The sequence below is a fragment of the Camarhynchus parvulus genome, chromosome 6, assembly GCF_901933205.1.
Source record: "Camarhynchus parvulus chromosome 6, STF_HiC, whole genome shotgun sequence".
Lineage (NCBI taxonomy): Eukaryota > Metazoa > Chordata > Aves > Passeriformes > Thraupidae > Camarhynchus > Camarhynchus parvulus.
Window position 1 is genome coordinate 16,937,886 of NC_044576.1, and position 20,226 is coordinate 16,958,111.

Genomic DNA, 20,226 nt, shown 5'->3' on the forward strand with positions numbered 1-20,226 from the left:
TAACCTCTGGGGCAAAGTAACCTCGTACAGGTTTTACACCTGGGTATTTGTTTCTCCTGCAGCCGCGTCCCAGCAGCGCCGCCACCCCGCCCACCTGCCGTGGCCGCCCCTCAGGGGCGGGGGCTCCGGGCGCTCCTCCTTGCGCCGGGCGCGGGGCGGGCCCGGGCCTGGCGCGGCCCGGAGGAGGCGGTTCCGGCCGTGGGAGCGGCTGTGTGCCCATGGCGGCCGCGGCGGAGGGGCCGCCCGAGGCCGGCGCGCAGCCCGCCAAGCGTAAGGGACCGGGGCCGGGGTGCAGGACTGGGGCCGGGGTCGCGGTGCGGGGTTGGGCCCGGCCCGGGGAGGCCGCGGCGCGGGCAGGAGCTCCCGGCGAGCCCGCGGCCTGGCGTGTGCCGGCCGGGCCGGGCCATACGCCTTCTTCCGCTGATGCCTTGGGGACCGGCAGGGTCCTGGCCCTGCCGCCGCTTCGGTCGGAGGGAGCCGCGGGCCTCGGGCTGCCTTCGTGTGCGAGTCGGCAAACGCCGCCGATGGGGGAAGGAGCGGCCTGCCGGGTTGGGGGAGAGGTGCCGGACTCCTCCGGGGAGGGGCCGAACGAGGGCAGATTGTGGCAGAAACGGGTTTGGAGAAGAAAAGCGGCGATTGCCGCTTTCCGCAGGTGGGGATCTGTTGTAGCCCATATGAAGCGGACTGGGGTAACTGTGCATCTTTTCCGAGTCGGTGACTGGAAATAAACAGCAGCACCGTGCACAGCCACTCAGAAGTTCTCTCCAAATTGCTTTGCTGTCTGGGCACGTGGGGGACTAATACTTGTCAGTGCTGTCAGGCCTGTGCCTGTCTTTTGAATGCTCCCTAAAGCATTATTGGAAGTAATGTTAGTGGTACTTCGAAGAAGCTGCCGTGGTTTGTTACCCCTTAACAGTGTGAAGTGTAAAGAAAGCAACTTACATGGAAAGCAGCTGTAGGCAGCCTGAAGGGAGGAAAAATGGGACCATGTAATCTTTCTGTTGTGCTTCCGGACTTGCTGTAGTTTGTCTTAACCCTGTAATGTCTTTACCCTGAGTAGAGGATCCTGCTATTGAAACTGCAGAAGAAGCTAAGGAGCCAGCAGAAGCAGATATCAATGAACTCTGCAAAGACATGTTCAGCAAAATGGCCACTTACTTGACAGGTGAACTGACAGGTAAGGCACTGCAATACTGACCTGCAAGTTCTTCTTTCTTTTCACTTTGTTTGAAAGAAATCTGTTGGATAGTTTGTCTAAACTGTAACTATTTAAATTGCATATGGTAAGACTGGCAGTTGAAATTTGGCACATTGCTAGGCTGATAACAACAGTGAGATTAGTTATAATAATTCAATGAAGTCCCAGAATAGCACGAATATTTTTCAGAACAATTCAGTGTGATATCAGCAGCTTAAAAATAATTATTTTTAATCTCAAAGAAGTTTGTACATGGAAAGTCAATCTAACAAAAGCGTCTAGGTTAAGACAGAGTAGGAGGGAGGCACTACAGAGAGTGGAGTCATTTTTTTCTTGAGAGCAAGGATCATATATGTTTTCCAACATTTATACCTTAGAATAAACTGCTGTGCAAGATTAACTGGAGTGAAGTAAACTGTTCACCAAGTTAATGCATGGCATAGGCACTCATTTTGAAAGCACTCCTGATTTGCAGGCTGGAAGAATATATGGTACAAATTATGAGTCTGGATTTGTACTATCAGTTTTGTAAACATAAATGTCTAACTGACAGAGTTAAGAATTGAAGTATGAGGACTTAGTAAATTTTTTTCAAAAAATTTTAGAAGTAAATTAATCAGTGCAGTTGATTTTTGGAATTCACAAAATGTCATCTTTTTGTAGAGTGTATACTAATAACCTGTATTGCCATCTAAACTGTTGTGCTTTATTTGGCTGTTGGATTGAAATCTCTTGTCTTCTTGAAGAGTCTGCACACAATTCAAACCACATCACCTTTAATTAAAATATACTTTATATTTTTTTTAAGCCACCAGTGAAGACTACAAACTCTTGGAAAACATGAATAAGCTGACTAGCTTGAAGTACTTAGAAATGAAAGATATTGCTATAAACATCAGTAGAAATCTGAAGGATTTAAACCAAAAATGTAAGTACACCAAATAAGGTAGGGGTGTCATAAATGGCACACTTGTTTGGAAAATAAAGCATCTTGAGTGTCAGAAGGTTCACACTCCATTAGTGCTGAAGGAAATAAAACTCACTGATATAGATGTGCTGCTATGCAATGCCAGTCTTGTATATTTCTTAATAGCTTTAGACTCTGTAGACTACTGTAAGAGAAAATACATCTGAATTTGTGTCCTGGTTTACCCCAGACTCTAGATCTGATAGGAATAACACTTCTTTTAATTCATGTTCTCTTGTTACTTGTGTTAGAGACTAGACAGTACTCTTAAACATTTAATATTTTCCTGGAACATGGCTGTCAGAGTCACCACTTATTTGTGGGCTGGGAGAGGACATCTTTTGAAATGTCCCGTCTGAAGAATGTAATAAGAAATTCTTGTGTTTCAAGTGTGAACTGTTTCTTGGAAGTGCATTACTGAGAACTGACAGATAATATTTTTATGCTTTTTTAAGATGCTGATCTTCAGCCATATCTGGAACAGATAGACCTAATTGAGGAACAGGTTGCAGCTCTGGAGCAGGCAGCTTATAAACTGGATGCATATTCCAAAAAACTTGGTAACTATCATCCTCCACTGTTAAGACCTAGCAGCATAGTGCCTTGCAAGAGAATTTAAAAAGAATGAAAGAAAGTAAACTCTGTTTTGTTTAACAAATCTGAGGTGCAGAGTTGCCTATGCTGCTTTTGAGCACAAACATTGTGTGTGAAGTGATAAGCATTGGGAAAAGATTAATGTAATGAGTTATGTTACGGTGGACTAGTACAGGTGTTGTTAAACTACTGCTTATTGGTGAGGCTTGATTTCTTTTTTATGGTAGGCACTGACTTATAATTTAAAGACTGATGTTTAACCTTGCAAATTGAGGGATTCATAATGTTCCACCAGCCACCCAAGCCTTCTTGGCTTAAATTAATATTACTGTCTGACTTAAGCACCAGGTTCTTAAAAAAATTATTGTACAATTATATCTGCCTAAATGCATTAGAAAAAAAGGATCCTGAATGGTACAGTAAATTAGCTTACAGGTTGCAAAGCTTTTACCTACTCAGTACTAAAATACTGTTTTTCCTTCTGCAGAAGCCAAGTACAAAAAACTGGAGAAACGATGAAATTACAATAGTCTGTAAGCTGGAGTTGGGCAGTGAATCAGACTGATCTCTGGTTTTGCACAGCAGCAATTCTGTATGTTGACGAGGATTTGGTTTACAGCTGACATGGAGACTGGGACTTTTTCCAGCTATTGGTAGGCTGTATTCAGGCTTAAGGCTGAATAATATTTTCCTCTTCTCAAGGGGTACTGTTGCCTCAGTTCTGCAGTGAAAAGTAGAAGCCTGTCTTTAGCTCGTGTCGATATTGGCTATACGTGTGTTTGTCCTGTTTTCCACATGAAATACTTGGTCTAGGGAAAGTCTTCCATAATCTGTAAAGACATTTTCCCTTAGTAGCAGCAGGACCTAAACTTCAATTTTTCCTTCATTGAGTTCTGTGTTGGGAAGATACCTGGAACTTTGGACTTAATGGGTGGGGTATTGAAAACACTTCATTTTGGTGTCCCCTTTTATCTGTTTGAAATAGAGAGACAAATTTACAATAAACTTGCTGTATATATTTCTCTGGAATCTCAACTTCTGTTGGAAAGATTACACAAGCTGGTTTTTTTTATTTTTTAAAGGGGTCTATTAATAAAGACAAACTCCTTCAAGCTACTAGGGATGATAGAAGAGAACATATTTTAAACCTCTGCATCAAGTATTCCTGCCATTATATTCTTCAACTGTCTGGACCTCTGGTGAAGTTTCAAGACATATGACTTTTATCACATGCTCAGTTGACTTAGCAGACCTTTCTTTGCTTCACCAGTGAATTTTGATCCGAGTAGTTTTTGAAGTGGCATGCCTACCACAAAAATCTGCTTCTCTACTAGGTTAACAACATTCCAAATTGCTAATTTGGCAGAGCCCTTTGTACTGAACAGGTATTTGTCCTACTCCAAGGATATTTTTTTTGTACCTGTTGATCTTAAGTAATTCAGGCTGGCTTTTGCGTGAGTTGTAGTTGAAGACAGTACAAGTGCTGTATGTAAGAAGAAAGTGGTTCAGACTTAGTGTTTAAAAGTCAGGTGCTAGTGTGATAAAGATCATCATGCTGTCAGGCTGTGTACAGCCACTGTTTAGTCAGGATGGACACTTTTCCCTAGTGCTCTTTTTGAAGAGTGAAGCAGATGACTTTTGAGTGCCTTCACCATCACTTTGAAAATCCTGGGTTTGATATAGAAATAGCATTTCTGTGCTCATGGTGTTACCTGGCAGGACTGCAGGGAGACACAGGGAGGAGTTATGCCAGCAGGGAAAACCACAGATCCCACAGGAGAGGCGCAGGACGGACCATGGGCTGTTCCTCTTGAAAAAGTTGCTTTTCTGTGTATACAAAATACAGTGCCATTTTAAAACTACAAGGAATAAAACTTCCAGGGGCTCTGAAGATGGAAATCCTTCTGGCCATGCACTGTCACCAAGTGCTCAGTGTTTTCAGGTAAGAAAGGTAAGAAATAGTTCCTTCACAAACTCTTTGTGTATTCCACCTCCAGAAAGCAAAAATGAGAGAAGGGGTTTGTCCCACAGTAGACTTTGTTTTTGAGAGAAAATTTTAGAGATGGAATTCCTGGCTGGTTGGAAGACTATGTGAGAGTGGCATCCTAGTTAGGCTAAGAGCTGACAGCTATGTTCCCAGTTGTGTCTCTGAGTAACTGTTACCCTCCCTGCCTGAGGGGCCACTGGTAGAATCCACATCATGTCAAGGATGGCAGGTCCTTGGAGAGTAGCACCATGGAAGAGACACAGGTGTGTGTAAACAGCATTGTACTGGGGAAATGTATAGTCAGTCCAAAAGCAAAGCCACAACTTGGTTACTGCTCAGATGATTCACCTGAAGAATCCCTGAGAAATTCCAGAGGAGATGCAGAAGGAGATTAAATCTCAGAGTTCTTTGCAGCATTTTCTGGTGGAAAATAGAGTAAGAAAATAGTGGGTTCTTAAAAGGAGGAACAAGAGGAAAACAGAAAAGGGAGGGCTGATGGATGAGAGTCCAGGGGCAAAGTGAGTCATCAAAATGGTCTGCAAACCACTTTGGAGCTGAAGCAGTTCTTGATGGCTTGGACTGCAATTGCAAACCAGGGAATGAAAATCAGCCTAGCAAATAACAGCTCTTTTAGAAGAAGCAGAAGAGTTCAGTTCCAGAGAATTCTTTTTTCCAGCATCTGAAGACAGTTCTGCCCAGCTGCTCTAACAGGTTATTCTGAAGTCATTCAAGTTTCAGAACAGTACTTTATGGAGATACTCACAGTGTTCAGAATCAGGGCACATGGATTTAGCTTTCTTCTAATCCCAAAGCCAACTTCATACCATGGTGGAGTCTCCTGGCACTAAAGCTATTTTGCTGATCTGCATTGGCTGCCTCCTTGACTTCTCAGCATGAAGAAAGATAACTGGAATAAGAAAGCTGCTCCCTCATTTGCTTTGTCTAATTTAGTCATGGCATGGCTAAAGAGGAAGTACAGTGCTTTCTTCTTTTTATCTGGTGAGGGAATTTATTTCTGTGATTCTGTGGAATTTGTGGCTTTTTGCCTTTGCAGTATCATGCTAGTAATGCATAGTATATCTAGCTTATTAATCTTTGAAAGGAAGCAAGTTCTGTCTGTTTCACATAAACAGTTAATAGCATTGTGGTAATTTTACAGTTCTGTCTTTTCCCACATAATATAGATTCAGCTCTCCCTCTTCACTGTAATCACTATATATTATACATTGATGGGAATGTGATCAAGGCAGGAAATGCCAGCCATTGATCAGCCATTGATCTGTACATATATGCTTGGCAAGTCATATAAACTCTATTTATTATTTTTTTCCTGATTGTAACATTGCTGTACTGATCTTTATGTACTTCATAAAATATTGGGAAGATGCAAGCTGGCATTCATCTAAGAAAAGGTGCTGGGGGGGATCCTAGTATTATTTAATTTGTCTTTTTTCTCCCCAATGAACAGCTCTGTAACCACAGTTGGGGTTCTGATGGATCCCATAGGGTCAGTGCAGCTTTATTCCAAATTGAGAATGGACATTTATAGATCATTAACCAGCTCATTCTTCAAGCCACAGTACATTTCATATGAGTGAAATGAAGCAGTCAAATGTGTACAGGTCTTGAAAGAGATTTTGGAGTATAAGCTTTGTGGACACTGGTTTTTCACTAAAAGGTGTTCTGGATTATCAGAAAAACAACAATTCAGTATACTACTTCTTTATTTTGCTGTATAAATGGTAATTTCACAAACCCTCATTGTAATCACAGAGGATAACCCATCTGCCGAGTCACTGATAAACTATCCCCACAGTAGACAGTAAGTATTGGGGAAAGAATTCTATAGATGATCATTATCTACCACAAAAAAACTCTTGTTTTAGGTTTGCCTTTACAAATAGATTACAAACAAACTGAAAGTACAGAGAGAAGTACTTCAAGCAGAGTTTGTAAAAACCCTGGAGTACAAGCATCTATTCCTGCTGGAACCCCTCAGGTGATAGGGATGGCAGCAGCTGGGCTGTCGGAGAACTAGTGCAGGCAGCCTGGCATGTCAGGAGCCAGACAGGAACCACCACAGGGTGAGGTAGATGCAGAGAAGAATCTGTGTAATTTTGCACAGGGTACTGTGTCCTTCCCTGTGTGATTGCCTACTCTATTTAGTTCTGGCTGTGGTGATTGTAAAAGCACCATGCAATTTTCTTTCCTAAGCACTCTTCTCTCCATTAATGGTCTGAGTGTTTCATTCTCAATAGACTGGGAAATGGCTGTCATTCAGCCAGAGCATTCCTAAGTTTGGGAGCTGGAAATTCTTCACTTGGCTAACGTGGAACAAAAGAGACCTTATAGTCTCGGGGCACATTTGCCAGACTGGTGATTATTGGGCTGATGTCAATGTCTTTGTGATCCACAACAGGCTTCAAAGTAAAGTTCTGCAGGATGGATGTTAAAAATATGAATATCTCCATCCGGGCCAGACCTTCTCCTGCGCAGATGCGTTTTCCTACAACCGAAAAAAAAAAAGGTCATAGTGGAGTATTTTGCTGATAACTGATTTTAGCCACAGTTCCATGAAAATTCAGACATCTCAGACTGCAAAGGCAGCACCACAGTATTTTGGGGAAGCATGAATGAAACTAGGAACTAAAGGTCTAGAACAACGAGAGTGCTCAGTGTGTGAAGGCAGTTTGAAGGCTTTGGTTGCTCAAGTTCTGCTACTGTTTGATGGTTTGAGAGACAAGTTGTGTGGCTGGGTCCCACTTCATACACATCTTGTAGAAGGCATTGGAGGAGTTCTTGTGTTTGCTAAAAAAGGAAGTCAGCTGGAACTGTAGTGCAGGGGTTAGAGCTTCCCAGAAGTGACTCTAGCAGATGTCACCTGACATCGTTGTACAGACAATGGTGATGGAGCCATTAAATATTCAGAGAGATTTCAGGACAGGATGGTCTGGGAGCAAGAAGTCTTACCTGTAGAAAATGGCATGAAGTAGTCACTCTTTTTAAAGGTACCATTTGCATTCAAGAAATGTCCTGGGTCAAATTTTTCTGGATTTGGAAATTCCTTGCTATCATGTAGGACAGAACTCAGCATAGGGAATATCAGAGTGTCCTGAATTAACAAAAACGAAAGGTACAATGGAGATATGTTAAAGCAAGGAGGCCCTAAGAAGTTCCCAGAGCTAAACAGAAGGGTAGTTAAAATTTAAATGAACATTTAATGCACAAAAATATATGCCATTGGTATGGCAAAGATGTTTTTTAGGGAATTTTCATTAAAAGTCTGTTTAGAGTATTTAATATTGCATCCAAATAAATTACAGCATACACTGATGTGAAAAAAAAAACCAGAAATATCTCCCTCCTCATACAGAGGATGCAAAAGTATTTTCTTATTTTTTTTTCTAATACAAGGGATTGGACTCGATAACTTCCAGAATCCCCTTACCAAAAAAAAAATCAAATTCAGTATCGCATTTCCTTGCTTTTGAAAATAAATACAAAGAACAAAACTCAATTGTTGTTTTCAAGAGATTATGACCTTTCTCAGACACAGTGTAACAGACCTTGGGGATAAAATAGCCTCTGAACTTGGTGTCTCTGATTACAGCATGTGGGACATTAATGGGAAGGAAATCAATGTATCTCTGGATTTCGTGGATCACAGCATCTGTAAAGGGCATCTGGCTCCGATCCGACATGCGAGGGCTTCGCTCTCGGCCAATCACGGAATCAATCTCCTTTTGCATTTTCTCTGTTGAGAAATCAGTGAATGTTGAATGAAAAGTCCCCCATCTGTTTGCCTGAACCTCTCTGCATATATACAACAAAATATGCTTTTAGCATGCCAGGAATATATGATTGTACTTAGTACTAACATCTGCTTCTCGTGAAGACAACTAAGACTTACACACATTTCCACACTGCTAAAACATACTTCCTTAGTCAGGGGACTATTGCCACATGTGGTAGTGACAGGAACTGTCCAAACTGATCCCACAACCTATTAAAAAGTTTTAAACTATTTCTTTCCATTACCTACTATCTCTGGGTATTTATGAAGAATCAGAATTGCAAATCTCAGTGTGAGGCTTGTGGTCCCTGTTCCTGCAAGGAACAAGTCGAGTGTGGTTCTGCTCAAGGTCTCAACGGTGAATTTTGAGTCATCATTCCCTTTCTCCTGCAGGAAGATTTGGCAGAAGGTTTTTAATGACAAACCCAAGAAGTTTGCTTAAAAAGAAAAATCCTGTACCCATAATGTAGGTTTATCTTTAGAAAGATAAATGTTCTTTCAAAAATATGACACACACTCTCCAGAACACCAGCATTTATAGTAGGCTTACTAAGTAATATTATGATATGGAATGATCATTGAATTATATTAATCAGTTTGGTCTTTAGCTTTCATCACTTTGGCTCATGCTGTTAATTCTGTGTTTAAAAATCCTTGATAAAAAATGGAGAGGATAAAATGAAGTCAATGTGTCATGAAGAGCAAGTTCCCCTCTGTATTTGCAGAAACCCGCTGTCCCAACATAAGTAAAAAGAAAAGATCTGATTCAAGTAGTGATTTCCATATAATCTAATACATCTCTACTCTTACAGTACCTGTTCCATTTTATTAAGAAAAGCATCAATAAAATCTCGAGGACAAGTGGGATCCAGGGTTTTCTGGTGTTCCATTACAATATCTGTTGTAAATTTATCAACTTTTTCAATATTTTTTATCAGTTGTTGATGAGGTCCAGGTAGATAATCCATGATAGTTGGGAAGAAATTATATAGCTGTAAAAATAAAGGGATGAAAAAGCACATTCTGGTTACTGTGAATAAACTTAAAATGTTCCCCTGATTGTAACTATGAAAATGGGGCAGTTAAACTGTTTTGGAACAGTAGGTCTTTCTTACTCAGGATTTTATGGCCATTTACTTTTTCACTACATTCAAGGATTTGAATATTATAATAATTAACAAATATATTAAATAAAACCAGACACACCTGTGCTTGTATAGAGGTTTGGAGCTTGTTGTTTTCCTCTATCCAATCAATTAAAGTTAGAAAATTCTTGTCCTCATAGTCAAACCGATCCCCAAAGACGATGGAGCAGATGATGTTGGAAACAGCATGGATCAGGAAACTGCTGGGGTTCAGAGGTTGCTCTGCAACAACCACCAAAAAAAGCTATCTTGCTTTCAGTATTTCATGGATCAACCCCTCCTCTGACCTTACAAAGTTTCACATTGTCTGGAGTTCCAGAATTTTGCACTCCTTTGAAAGGACAGCGAAGGGCCTACCAACTTATTCTTGAAGTGAACTAATTTCAGTCTTACAATGGTTTATCTCTTCTGTCTTGTTTTCAGCAGAACCCTGGTCTGAGTGCTTTAGTTGCTCTTCAGCTAGCGCATGCCTGTCTGTCTTACAGACTATTTATTAGAAACAGCCTAACATTCCCACAAAATCCTAATGAAACCATGGGGACTTTGCCTGAACCTTGTCTTTAGGTTATTACACTCTCCTTATTAACCTTATTAGTGTAACCTCAGTTACATAACCCTCCACTTGGCGTTCAAATGCCTGTGATCAAAGTCTACTTTTGATAGCACAGCTGCATGACTCCTGTGCAGAGAATTATGGTGTAAGCAAAAAGCAAGATTAGACCCAAGAAAAAAAGGAAAGCTAATTACAGTGCTAGGGTGCATCTCAAGGGTTCAAGATGAGAAACAATAACATGAAAAGGTATAAAATCCTGAAAGAAAACCACAGAGTGAGAAAATATCAACTTAGTAGCAGACTATTCCAAGGAGCAGTAGCACCAGTTCTCTGCCTGACTGGTGACTCCATGGCCATTGAAGACTCAGTAGATATTTCAGAGATGGTGAGTATATTAATGCTGAATGTAGAAGACACTAGTCATAGGTATTTATTATTTGCATTAGGGTAAATAATGGATTTATACTTTTTGGTTGTATATATCTTGCTTGTAAAACCTTTTAATACACAGTAAAAGATGATGCAACAAGGTGAGCCAGAGTTAGAGGCTTGCATAAGGGCATAAGAAATATAGTATTACTGTGATAGTCAAAATATAAAAGCAATGCAGGTGAGAGTGTTTTCTCTGATTTATAAAACAAGTGTTTATCTGAGAAGCCAGATTGAATTGTCTAGTGGCTCATGGAAAACAGTGATGCTTAATCATTCTTTTAAATCTGTCTGCTTTTCCTCCTTGCAGAATAGGCACACATTGAGGGCTGGCAATGAAAAGGGTGGCTGGTACTGTACCACTCTCAGAGGACACATTTAGAAGTAACACTGACTTATATATTACCAGAAAACACATTTACAGGTTGAAGCCAAGTGGGTAACCTTATATCCTGCCCTCAGAAGCAGCTTATATACCTGTTCCCATTGGACAGCCCCATCAATACTGGGATCTATTATCTTGTGTTCCGATGGATCCAATCCCAAATATCTGCAAATGAGTTCTCTGGTCACCTACTTCTTCAAGATCTGTTTACACAGAGTTGCAGGATACAAGGTGAAGAAGAGCATACTTGATTACCTGACAGCGTCCAGCACTGTCTCCATGGCTGAATTCCATCAAACCCTTGGCTCTGTGGCAAAGCCATTCCTTTTGCCTCTTCCTGTCTTGTTCCTCATGCACAATAGGTTAAAAGGTGCTTTCCAAGCCTCTCTCCCCTACTTTTATCCTCCATACTGTCACAGTACCTTTGATTGATAGTTTTGCCTACTGATAATTTTGCCTACAAAAGCAGGGAGCAGAAACAGCAGCCGTACACCCGCTCCTTGGGTCATAGATTTTGTGAAGCAGCCCTATACCCCTCATTGTCTAATTGCAGATATGCACAGTGTCTCAACAGGCACAAAGTCCTTATCATACCATGTGTGTTCTTGAGCCTCTCCACCAGAAAATGAGCTTCCTCCTGGATTCGCTCCTCAATGCCCTTTTTCCCCATCCCAAAATCCCGCAGGGTGGTGAGTGCAAATCGTCTCAGCTGCTTCCAGGTCTCCCCATTGCTGGTCACAATGCCTGACACAGGGAGGAAAAATAGACCTTCATGATGAAACAAGTTTTTTCCCATTTAATGGGAACTACACAGTAGGTACTCAGCATACAAAGACACCTCTCTGAGGAGTTGCACTGCAATTGCTATCTGCCCCAAACCATAACTTCTCTGTAATTCTAAAGGTGATAAATTTGTTCCATCTGTCACAGCCCTTGAATAAAAGTGACTTTATTTCCAGGATAAGAAAAACTATGTTACAAAGTAAGTAAAGTAACACTGAATTGTCTTGGACACAAGGTCTTTGCACTGACATAACCACTCAGATGTTCTGCTGCGCACCTGCAATAGAGCATATCATTATTGACAGTACCAATGGTACTACACTGTATATATAATATCATGGAATATGTGCTATAAATGCCATACCAGGGACTCACCTGGTGAATAATCTCATGACCTGATCTGGACTGTGGCCCTTACTGGGTCAGCCTATATTATCATATGTTGTTGTGCTGTGGACTTTCCTTTTGCTGGTTCCTTAGCCATGTCTATATTCAGAATATTTTCAGAAATGGGAGAATGAATGTAAGACCTTAGAGGCACATTTAATGTACAAAATTTTAGCCAGAGCTTGAAGCATGCTGGAAATAAAAAGGCACTCAGTGAAGCCATCCTGGGACTTGAAATAATTCTCCAGGGGACCAGTTTACTCAAGGGTCCAAGTAATGAGCTGGGTATTTTGCCTTTAATTGCTAATTTGTCTGCATAAAAGTAGTAAATGAAATCTACCATGCCCCTCTGCACTGCCCTCTCAGCTGTTCTGGAGCTCTTTCTGAAGCTCTGAAAGCGTCTGTTTTGCATGCTGGTATAAACAAGAGCATACCTGTGCCTTCGGAAGAGTTTTTGAATCAGTGGTAGAATGCCTCTTCCACTGAAGTCATCTCCTTGATCAACCAGGGCTTCTTTCAGCACATCATAGCCATACAGCACGACAACCTTTTGTGGGCCCAAATGTACCGTGAAGACAGGACCATACTTCTCACTGAGCTGCAGGAAAGGTGAGCACAAAGAGCAACCTGACAACACCAATGATAATCTTGTGACATTTGTAGCAAAGAAGTCTGAGAGGTGATGTGTCATTGTCCCAACACTGTTGAGACATGACATTGATTAACAACAGTGCAATGATCTTTCAATTATGAATTACAGATGAGGGACGAGGGAATTATACAAGAAATAAGGAATATGAATGGAAATGGCAAGTATCCAGTCCAAATCTGAGAAAAGAAAATAGCCCTTCATAGGGCTGGCAAAACATTTTAGAATACCTTTGTGCAGGGCATAGTGGATAACAATTTACATGAGCTCTAAAAGCAGTTATATAAACAACATGGAAGTGAAACTGCCTCTCAAAGGGGTATTTTTGCCAGATGGGTGACATCAGTCAGGGGAGGGAATGGACACAGCCTCCATTCCAAACGTTTTTACTTCAATTTCTGCACTTGCTACTTCCACTCCCAGGAGATCTTACATATCTGCTAGGGAGCAGAAGCAGCAAAATGGAGCAGGGCTCTCCCCCCAGAAATGGCCAGGTTATGTTGCCAATGTGGTGAGGAATTGAGCACAGAAAGATTATACTGCAACAACATCAATGCCTTGATTGCAAATCCAGTGCAAATTGTAGTACTGTGGTACAAATTGTGAGGTCAGCACATAACTCATTTCACTATGGTCATTGCCAATATATAGACTGACATAATATATGGAGATATATATATATATATATGCACCTGTAATATATAGGCTTAAAAATACAATAGATTACTGTGATTATATATAGATTTAATAAGCATGTATATCTGTATATCTGGGAAACCTTTTGGTTCTGTTTAACATTTGGTCAATGCAAATGAAACTTGTGAATTTAGCTGAGAACAGCAGGACTGGACTTTGTTTTATACACCATGAATAAAACATAGGAAAGAGCAAGACAGTCCCTTACCTCTTTCAAGCTTCCAGGCAAATTCCGTGGGTTTATCTGGAGCAGGTTTCCAACAATGGGGAGTGCAGTGGGCCCAGGAGGCTCCTTCCCTTTTTGAGATCTGCTTCTCCATGTGGCAAAGAGAAGGCATGAGATGCATACCAGCAACAAAATAGTGGTCACTCCCAGGGCCTCCATGGTGGGCTGAGGAAGTCAAGTGTCAGCAAAGCCCAGTGCTGAACCTGTAAATCCATGCTTATTTATATGCTGTGGTACCAAAGCACATGATTGAAATTAGCCAATAGTGCCTTGCCATTCCAGTTGAGATATGAGTTTACTTATTAATCTGCTAATGATAAGAATGAATGTTACTAAAGCTGACTTTGTGAGTTATGTAACAGTCCTAAAGCAATGGTAATTAAGACCTGGCAAAGCCCTGGTAGGGAAACAAGTAAACAAGGGATGAGAACGTGTAGAGAGGAGAAGTTGGTAAAAACCTGTAGCTTAAGAAGGGGAATGGAAGTATTAGTGGAATAATAAATATAAAAAGAAATAGCTTTCTTAGCTTTCATTACCTTAGGAAGTCTCTGTGTAATAAGAAAGAGACATGACATTACTCTTAAAGTAATCCTGAATGAGAATCTGCAGAAGAAGATTGGTTATCTCTGTTTATCTCTGATCTATGAAACTGGTGCTCAAAGACAATGCAGTGGATAATACTGGCAAGAAAAATGAAGTGTGTCAAACACTTGCAGAATATACTGAATTGGAAGGGACCAACAAGGATCATCTAGTCCAACTCTGAAGTGAATGGCCCCTACAGGGATCAAACACACAACCTTGACATTATTAGCACCACGCTCTATCAGTTCAGCTAAGCTCAGTATGAGTTCTCTGTAGCAAAATTTCTCTGGACAGTTCTGTCTGAAACAGCTTTCTCTCTTTTATTCTCCCTCCTCCCCATCCTACTTTCCCCTCTGTTTTTGAGAAGCTTTATGTGCTACAGCCCCAGACCCCTAGCAGAGGATGCTTCCTGGGTAGGTCTTGCCCCACAGAAGAGCCCTTGCCTATCACCCCATAGGCTCTGGTCACACTCTGACCACTCTCTTGCTCTTTGCTTCAGACACCTGGGTCTCTGTACAGCACCTACTGACAATGGATGAGCCTTAAATTAGTGTCAGTGTCCTCTGGCAGTGCCTGTTTCTCTTTACACACTAGGGAGGGAGCTCATCCAGATTTTCAGACAACTAATGTCAGATTAGGAGTATCCCACCCAAACAACCATGTCAGGGACCATTTCAGTCAGAGAAACAGGTTCTTCCACCTGCCAAGACATTTCCCACCCCATTCCATCGTTTGACACATAGCTAAAATGATACTGACCCCTTAGATGCTGTGATGCTGGAAGGATATGTTAAAATGTATATAATCTTATATATCCTATACGTAAAAATACATATTCTACACATAAGAATATATATCTATCTTAATCTCTTGTCTCCCTGATATAATGGAAAGCAATTTGTCTTCCTGCATGAACTTGTTGGCTTAGAACTTGAGTCCACATTTGTTCAATTAGTTTTTGAGTGTTCCTGTGCACAAAAATGGCCAGACATACTGTAAACACCACACCTTGTTCTCTACTGAGTTGTCAGAATGGGGTTTAAGGATGGGTAGATTTTATCTTTAGCCCAGTTAGCTGAGTACTAGCAGATTCTGCAACAGTGAGGAAAGAAACATATCCAGCTTAAATTTAGATATTATAAAGGTAGGTGTACAAATGAGCTGACAGTCTCACCTGTTAGTGGGGAAATACTGATACTTCCACAGAACAGGACATCTCACTTTGCTTATGAGCTTGTTCTTGTGAAATGAGCCAGTCACTGAAGAAGTTTGTTTTCCTGACTACAAAGGAAGGCTCTGGAGACATACAGATTTACATGTCTGTGTGTTAAGGATCTGTTTTGAGGCAGATGATTCTAATTCCCTGATCATTTCTCCTGGTCTTTATGGGGTTTTTTATCAGCAACAAATTCTACAAATTCTTGTGCAATGGGCATTACCCTGAATATTGCACACCAGGGTATTTAAAACCAGAAGTGGGCAGATGAGTGAAATTGAAAAGAACCTTCTAGGCTTTGGAGGGGTGATTATATTGCTAAAACCAGTCAGTTTTATTGTCATCAAGGAAAAACTCCTGTTGTTTGGTTTTTCTTTTCCTTTGCTTTTGTAGATAAAGTGCCTTGCATTCCTCTATTGGCAGCCCTGAGGGTGAACAACTGCTGTGAAGCCTAATGCACTGGAAGAGCAGAGCTTTGCTTGCAGCATCATCCTGCATCCGGACATGGCTTTTTTATTATTTATCTAATTACTCACATAATCCCCAAAGCGTTTCAAAATGGTGTTGGGAATAAAGCCAGAGCTGCTTGGAGGGATCCATGAGTTTAACTGGGAAGAGATTTAACTGCCAAAGGTCTTGGGTCAGCTCTGATGACAGAAAGACAGGGATTATTTGAGTGTGAAAGGCTATTTGAGTATGAAGGGTTTATCTGAGTCTGAAAGACCCAGCCTGATATAGTTCACATTCACAGAGACTCTGTTTTCTTCCAAACTTTCTTCCCAGTGTGGTAGGAAAGCAGATGATGGGGCTTCTGGTCTTGTTACAGACTGGCACCATTCTCTTGCTCCACCTGTAAATTCAAGCTCAAATTGACAGGGTGGGATGCTGCTGTATGAACCAGTGTTTCAAATTGCAGGCCTTCCTTAGAATGCCTTCTGGAAGCTGTTGCTTTGCTGGGCCTGCCCAGTGGCATGCATGGGCCAGCTCCTAGGATTCCATCCTGTGTTTACACACCTTTCATCTGGGACCTGTACTTAATCAACTTGCTTCTGTTGTCCTCCAGATTCGGTCTGTGAGAAAACAGACACCGTTTTCTCCCCAGGACAGTCCCTTTCAGGTGTATTCCCAGCCTGCTCAGGCATACTGGATCTGGCTCACTCACAGCATCCAGCATGGTGCCACAATTCAGATTTGTCACCATGGAGAGGACACAGCAGTGCTTTAGCTGCTGCTGAACAATGCTTGCACTGCACTGAGGCTTTCTTGGTTGCTCCCTCTGTCCCCAGCCCAAGTAGCAGGCTGGGGGATAGCAAGGGATTGGGAGTGGACACTGCTTGGACAACAACCCAAACTGACCTAAGAGATAATCCATGTCTAACATCACACTTGGCAATGAAAACTGGGGAATTGCCTCTCCAGTGCAGCCATTGTCCAGAGACTGTGTGATCATGAGCCTTTTGGTGGTGAGTCTTTGCATCACTCGTTTATTTTTTTCTGTCTCTTTGTTTAACTATCTTTATCTTGACCAGGAAATGTTATCAATTTTGTTTTTCCAGGTTGTTCCCTCATCCTGTTAGAGAGAAATCTAGAGTTTGCACAGTGGAAAGCTGGGTACAGACTATTAGCTAGTGTCTGTTCCATGGCATCCAGGCACAAATAAATGTAGCAACTTTTGGTATTTGTTCCTTTCTATATTTTCAAATAGGCCAAAGGAGGTGGCTTTTCACACACTATGCCCTTGGGCTGTGTGTGAAAAGATGTATGTGTGTATGACAATTTTTCAAGATGTATGTGTCCAAAAAGTAACCAGGCCAATTCATGAGAGCAAAAATCCATTGAGGGTGCTCAAATACAGAGATACTACTGATAGCTCAGGAATCACTAGAGACTGAAGCAGTCTGAAAGAATATTCCTCTGTGGTAGCCACGTTTGGTTTTGCTCTGTTCCTTGGGAACTAATTTTTAAGCTAGTGTTGGAGTTAGACAGAATTCTGGGCTGCCTTGACTATTGTCATGATCCAGCACACCCATCCTTGGGTTCCTATGTCCTTACATTAAAATGTGACATTTCACTACACATTTCCATTGAGATGGTTTAACCCAGCTGACAACTGAGCACCACACAGCCTCTTATTCACTCTCTCTCTCCAGCAGGATAGAGGGGAAGAGAACTGGAACACTGCAAGTGAGAAAACTCATGGGTTGACTTAAGAACATTTTAATAATTGAAATAAATAATGATGATGATGATGATGAGGAGGAGGAGGAGGAGGAGGAGGAGGAAGAAATTATAAAAATGAAACTCAAGAAAGATGAGTAATGGAAACTAAAAACAATTGCTCGCTACCAACCAAATGATGCCCAGTCACTGCTGAGCAGTGGCCCCCAGTCTATTTCTCTCTAGTTTATGCATTGAGTATGTTGCCATATGTATGAAATATCCCTTTGAACAGTTGGGATCAGCTGTCCCAGCTCTGTCTCCTCACAACCTCTTGTGCTACCCCAACCTATTTGCTGACTGGGTGGTAGGAGAAATTGGAAAATACCTTGAGGCTGTGCAAGCACTGCTCAAAAATCACTAAATCATGCCTGAATTATTAACACTGTTTCCAGCACAAATCCAAAACATGGTCCCACACCAGCTACTATGGAGAAAATTAACTCTACCCATCCCAAACCAGGACAGCAAGTTGGCAGAGTAGCCTGTGGAAATCATCTTGCCTGTTCTGCTGTGAATAGCAACATCTCAGCTGCTAAACTTTTACTACTTTCAGACAGGACTTTCCTTACTGCCATGTAGAAAATACAATATCGACCTCTGCCTTATTTCTGGCAGTAATCTGACAAACAATCTGCCGTGGTCAGCAAGTATTAAGGTTCAGTGATATCTTCAGTATTCAACAATTTATATTACACTCATATTTGTAAAATGCTACACATTGTACTACAGATAAGACACAAACCACATCATTTGTTTTCAGATCACAGAAATTACATTTGACCAACTAGATCAAAAAACTTGGTTAAATATTTATGTATGAACTCACTAGACCCAAAACATAACTCAACTGTAAAATGAAGAAGTCAATGAAGTTCATCGCAGTGAAGTCAATGAAGTTCATTGCAATGAAGTCATTTGCAATACATGGCAAGCTGCTTTTTAGTTATCAGAAGCTTCAAAAATGAAGCTCATAACAGCCTTTCCACTAGACCTGTACTGTGACCCCACCAACAGCAAGTCTCTATGTTGCTGCTATACCCCCTCATCTCTCAGTAAGGTCCTTAGTTCCAGACTATGGTCAGCATAAAGAAAGAACAGGCACTTCCCCAAGTCAGGAAAAAAAGGAGTCAGGAAATGGGAAAAGTCAGTCAGGTGCTATACACGGTAAAAAGAGGCACAGAAGTGAAGGCTGCCAGTTTCAAAGAGGATGTCTGAGCTTGGCAGATTTCCTGAGTGCTGCTCTCAGCTGCCTACATGAGCAGCTGAGCTCCTCCTGACCAGCTGCAGAACCACTGTGGGGTACAGCAGGTCATGCAAAAGGTCTGTGCTCTGGGAGACAAAGAAGCAAAGGGGCAGCATTGTCACTGTCCCCAGCTGTAACACCGTCATGGGGCACAGTGCCTTTCCAAAGGCTGACCAGGAATCTGCAGCACAAACAAGGTCTGAGCACAGAACTGCTCAAACTCGAACCAGGGCCTTTACTAGAGGCATTCTGCAACTTTAGAAAATTACTTATCATCATCACAAAAAATCAGGGAAGAATATAATTTGCTGGTAGTCTGTATGCTCTGAAAACAGTGCATGTCATAAAGAGAAATGATAACAGAAAAACTCAACAGATAATTTAAAATTCAAGAAGAATTCAGTAATCATCAAGTAACAAAACCTTTGTTAACATTTCATGATATCAAATAACTACAGTCATAAGGGAAACAGAGGATAAATCGGGCATTTGAAACACAAAAAAAAGCAGTAACTGATGCTGACACCAAGTGATAAAATTTATGCCTTCATCATGCCTTTCAGTCCTGCCAGAGACAGATGCACAGAGGTAGCAGAGTGGCTTGAGAACAGGAAGGAGAAAATGAAAGAAACACAACAACCCAAAGAAGTGACCCCAACAAAGGGCCCATGTAAAGACTCTCCTGCTTCAGGTGTCATCCCTGTCTCCCTCAAGTGTGAAAGTGGCTGTTTCCACCCCCAACCACTGCCTTCTCCTACACATATCACCTCCTCTGGAAATGGTGATGACTAATGCATTCTCTCTCATATACATGAAAGATGCCCCGTGTCCTTTTTCATTTTTTTGGAATAGTGAAGGAGGAGCACATTAACTATGATTTATTTTCCCACTTAAGAGCTGTAAAGTATATGATATTTCAATGAAAAATTGTCAGGAAAAAAAATCTGGGTAGGTACCTCTTCCTTCTTTCTCTGTGACTTTCAGGTAAAATTATTAATTGAAGTAAATATCCCAGTAGGGCTATGGCAAAAGATGTAGAGTGATCCACATGTGGTACTGTACAAAATATTCTCTTAGTATTCAACAGCTCAGATGACACAGCTGCTAAAAGCAAAACAAACATTACACAGCTTATCTACTATTTCACAAGGACTTGGCACGAAGGATATT

The 20,226-nt window shown here is 41.4% G+C and overlaps 2 protein-coding genes across 2 annotated transcripts; one reads left to right on the forward strand and one right to left on the reverse strand.

Moving 5' to 3' along the window:
- The first annotated feature begins 153 nt into the window (after window positions 1-153).
- Window positions 154-4,097, forward strand: BLOC1S2 (biogenesis of lysosomal organelles complex 1 subunit 2). Its single transcript, XM_030951305.1, has 5 exons — window positions 154-270; window positions 1,061-1,177; window positions 2,007-2,126; window positions 2,621-2,725; window positions 3,247-4,097. The coding sequence occupies exons 1-5, from the start codon at window positions 219-221 to the stop codon at window positions 3,276-3,278; spliced, it is 426 nt and encodes a 141-aa protein (XP_030807165.1). The 5' UTR covers window positions 154-218; the 3' UTR covers window positions 3,279-4,097.
- A 2,973-nt stretch (window positions 4,098-7,070) lies between these two features.
- On the reverse strand, window positions 7,071-13,951 carry LOC115905184 (cytochrome P450 2H1-like). Its single transcript, XM_030951307.1, is given in 10 exon segments — window positions 7,071-7,252; window positions 7,717-7,858; window positions 8,313-8,500; window positions 8,785-8,926; window positions 9,355-9,531; window positions 9,746-9,906; window positions 11,646-11,795; window positions 12,656-12,665; window positions 12,667-12,819; window positions 13,775-13,951. Coding segments are annotated over 10 exon segments (1,482 nt in total).
- Window positions 13,952-20,226: the final 6,275 nt, after the last annotated feature.

Excerpts from the sequence above, each read along its gene's own strand:
- BLOC1S2 (XM_030951305.1), top strand. The coding sequence starts at position 219 with ATGGCGGCCGCGGCGGAGGGGCCGCCCGAGGCCGGCGCGCAGCCCGCC. Across the intron at positions 1,178-2,006 it reads CTTGACAGGTGAACTGACAG|CCACCAGTGAAGACTACAAA; the intron begins GTAAGGCACTGC and ends ATTTTTTTTAAG. Across the intron at positions 2,127-2,620 it reads GAAGGATTTAAACCAAAAAT|ATGCTGATCTTCAGCCATAT; the intron begins GTAAGTACACCA and ends TGCTTTTTTAAG.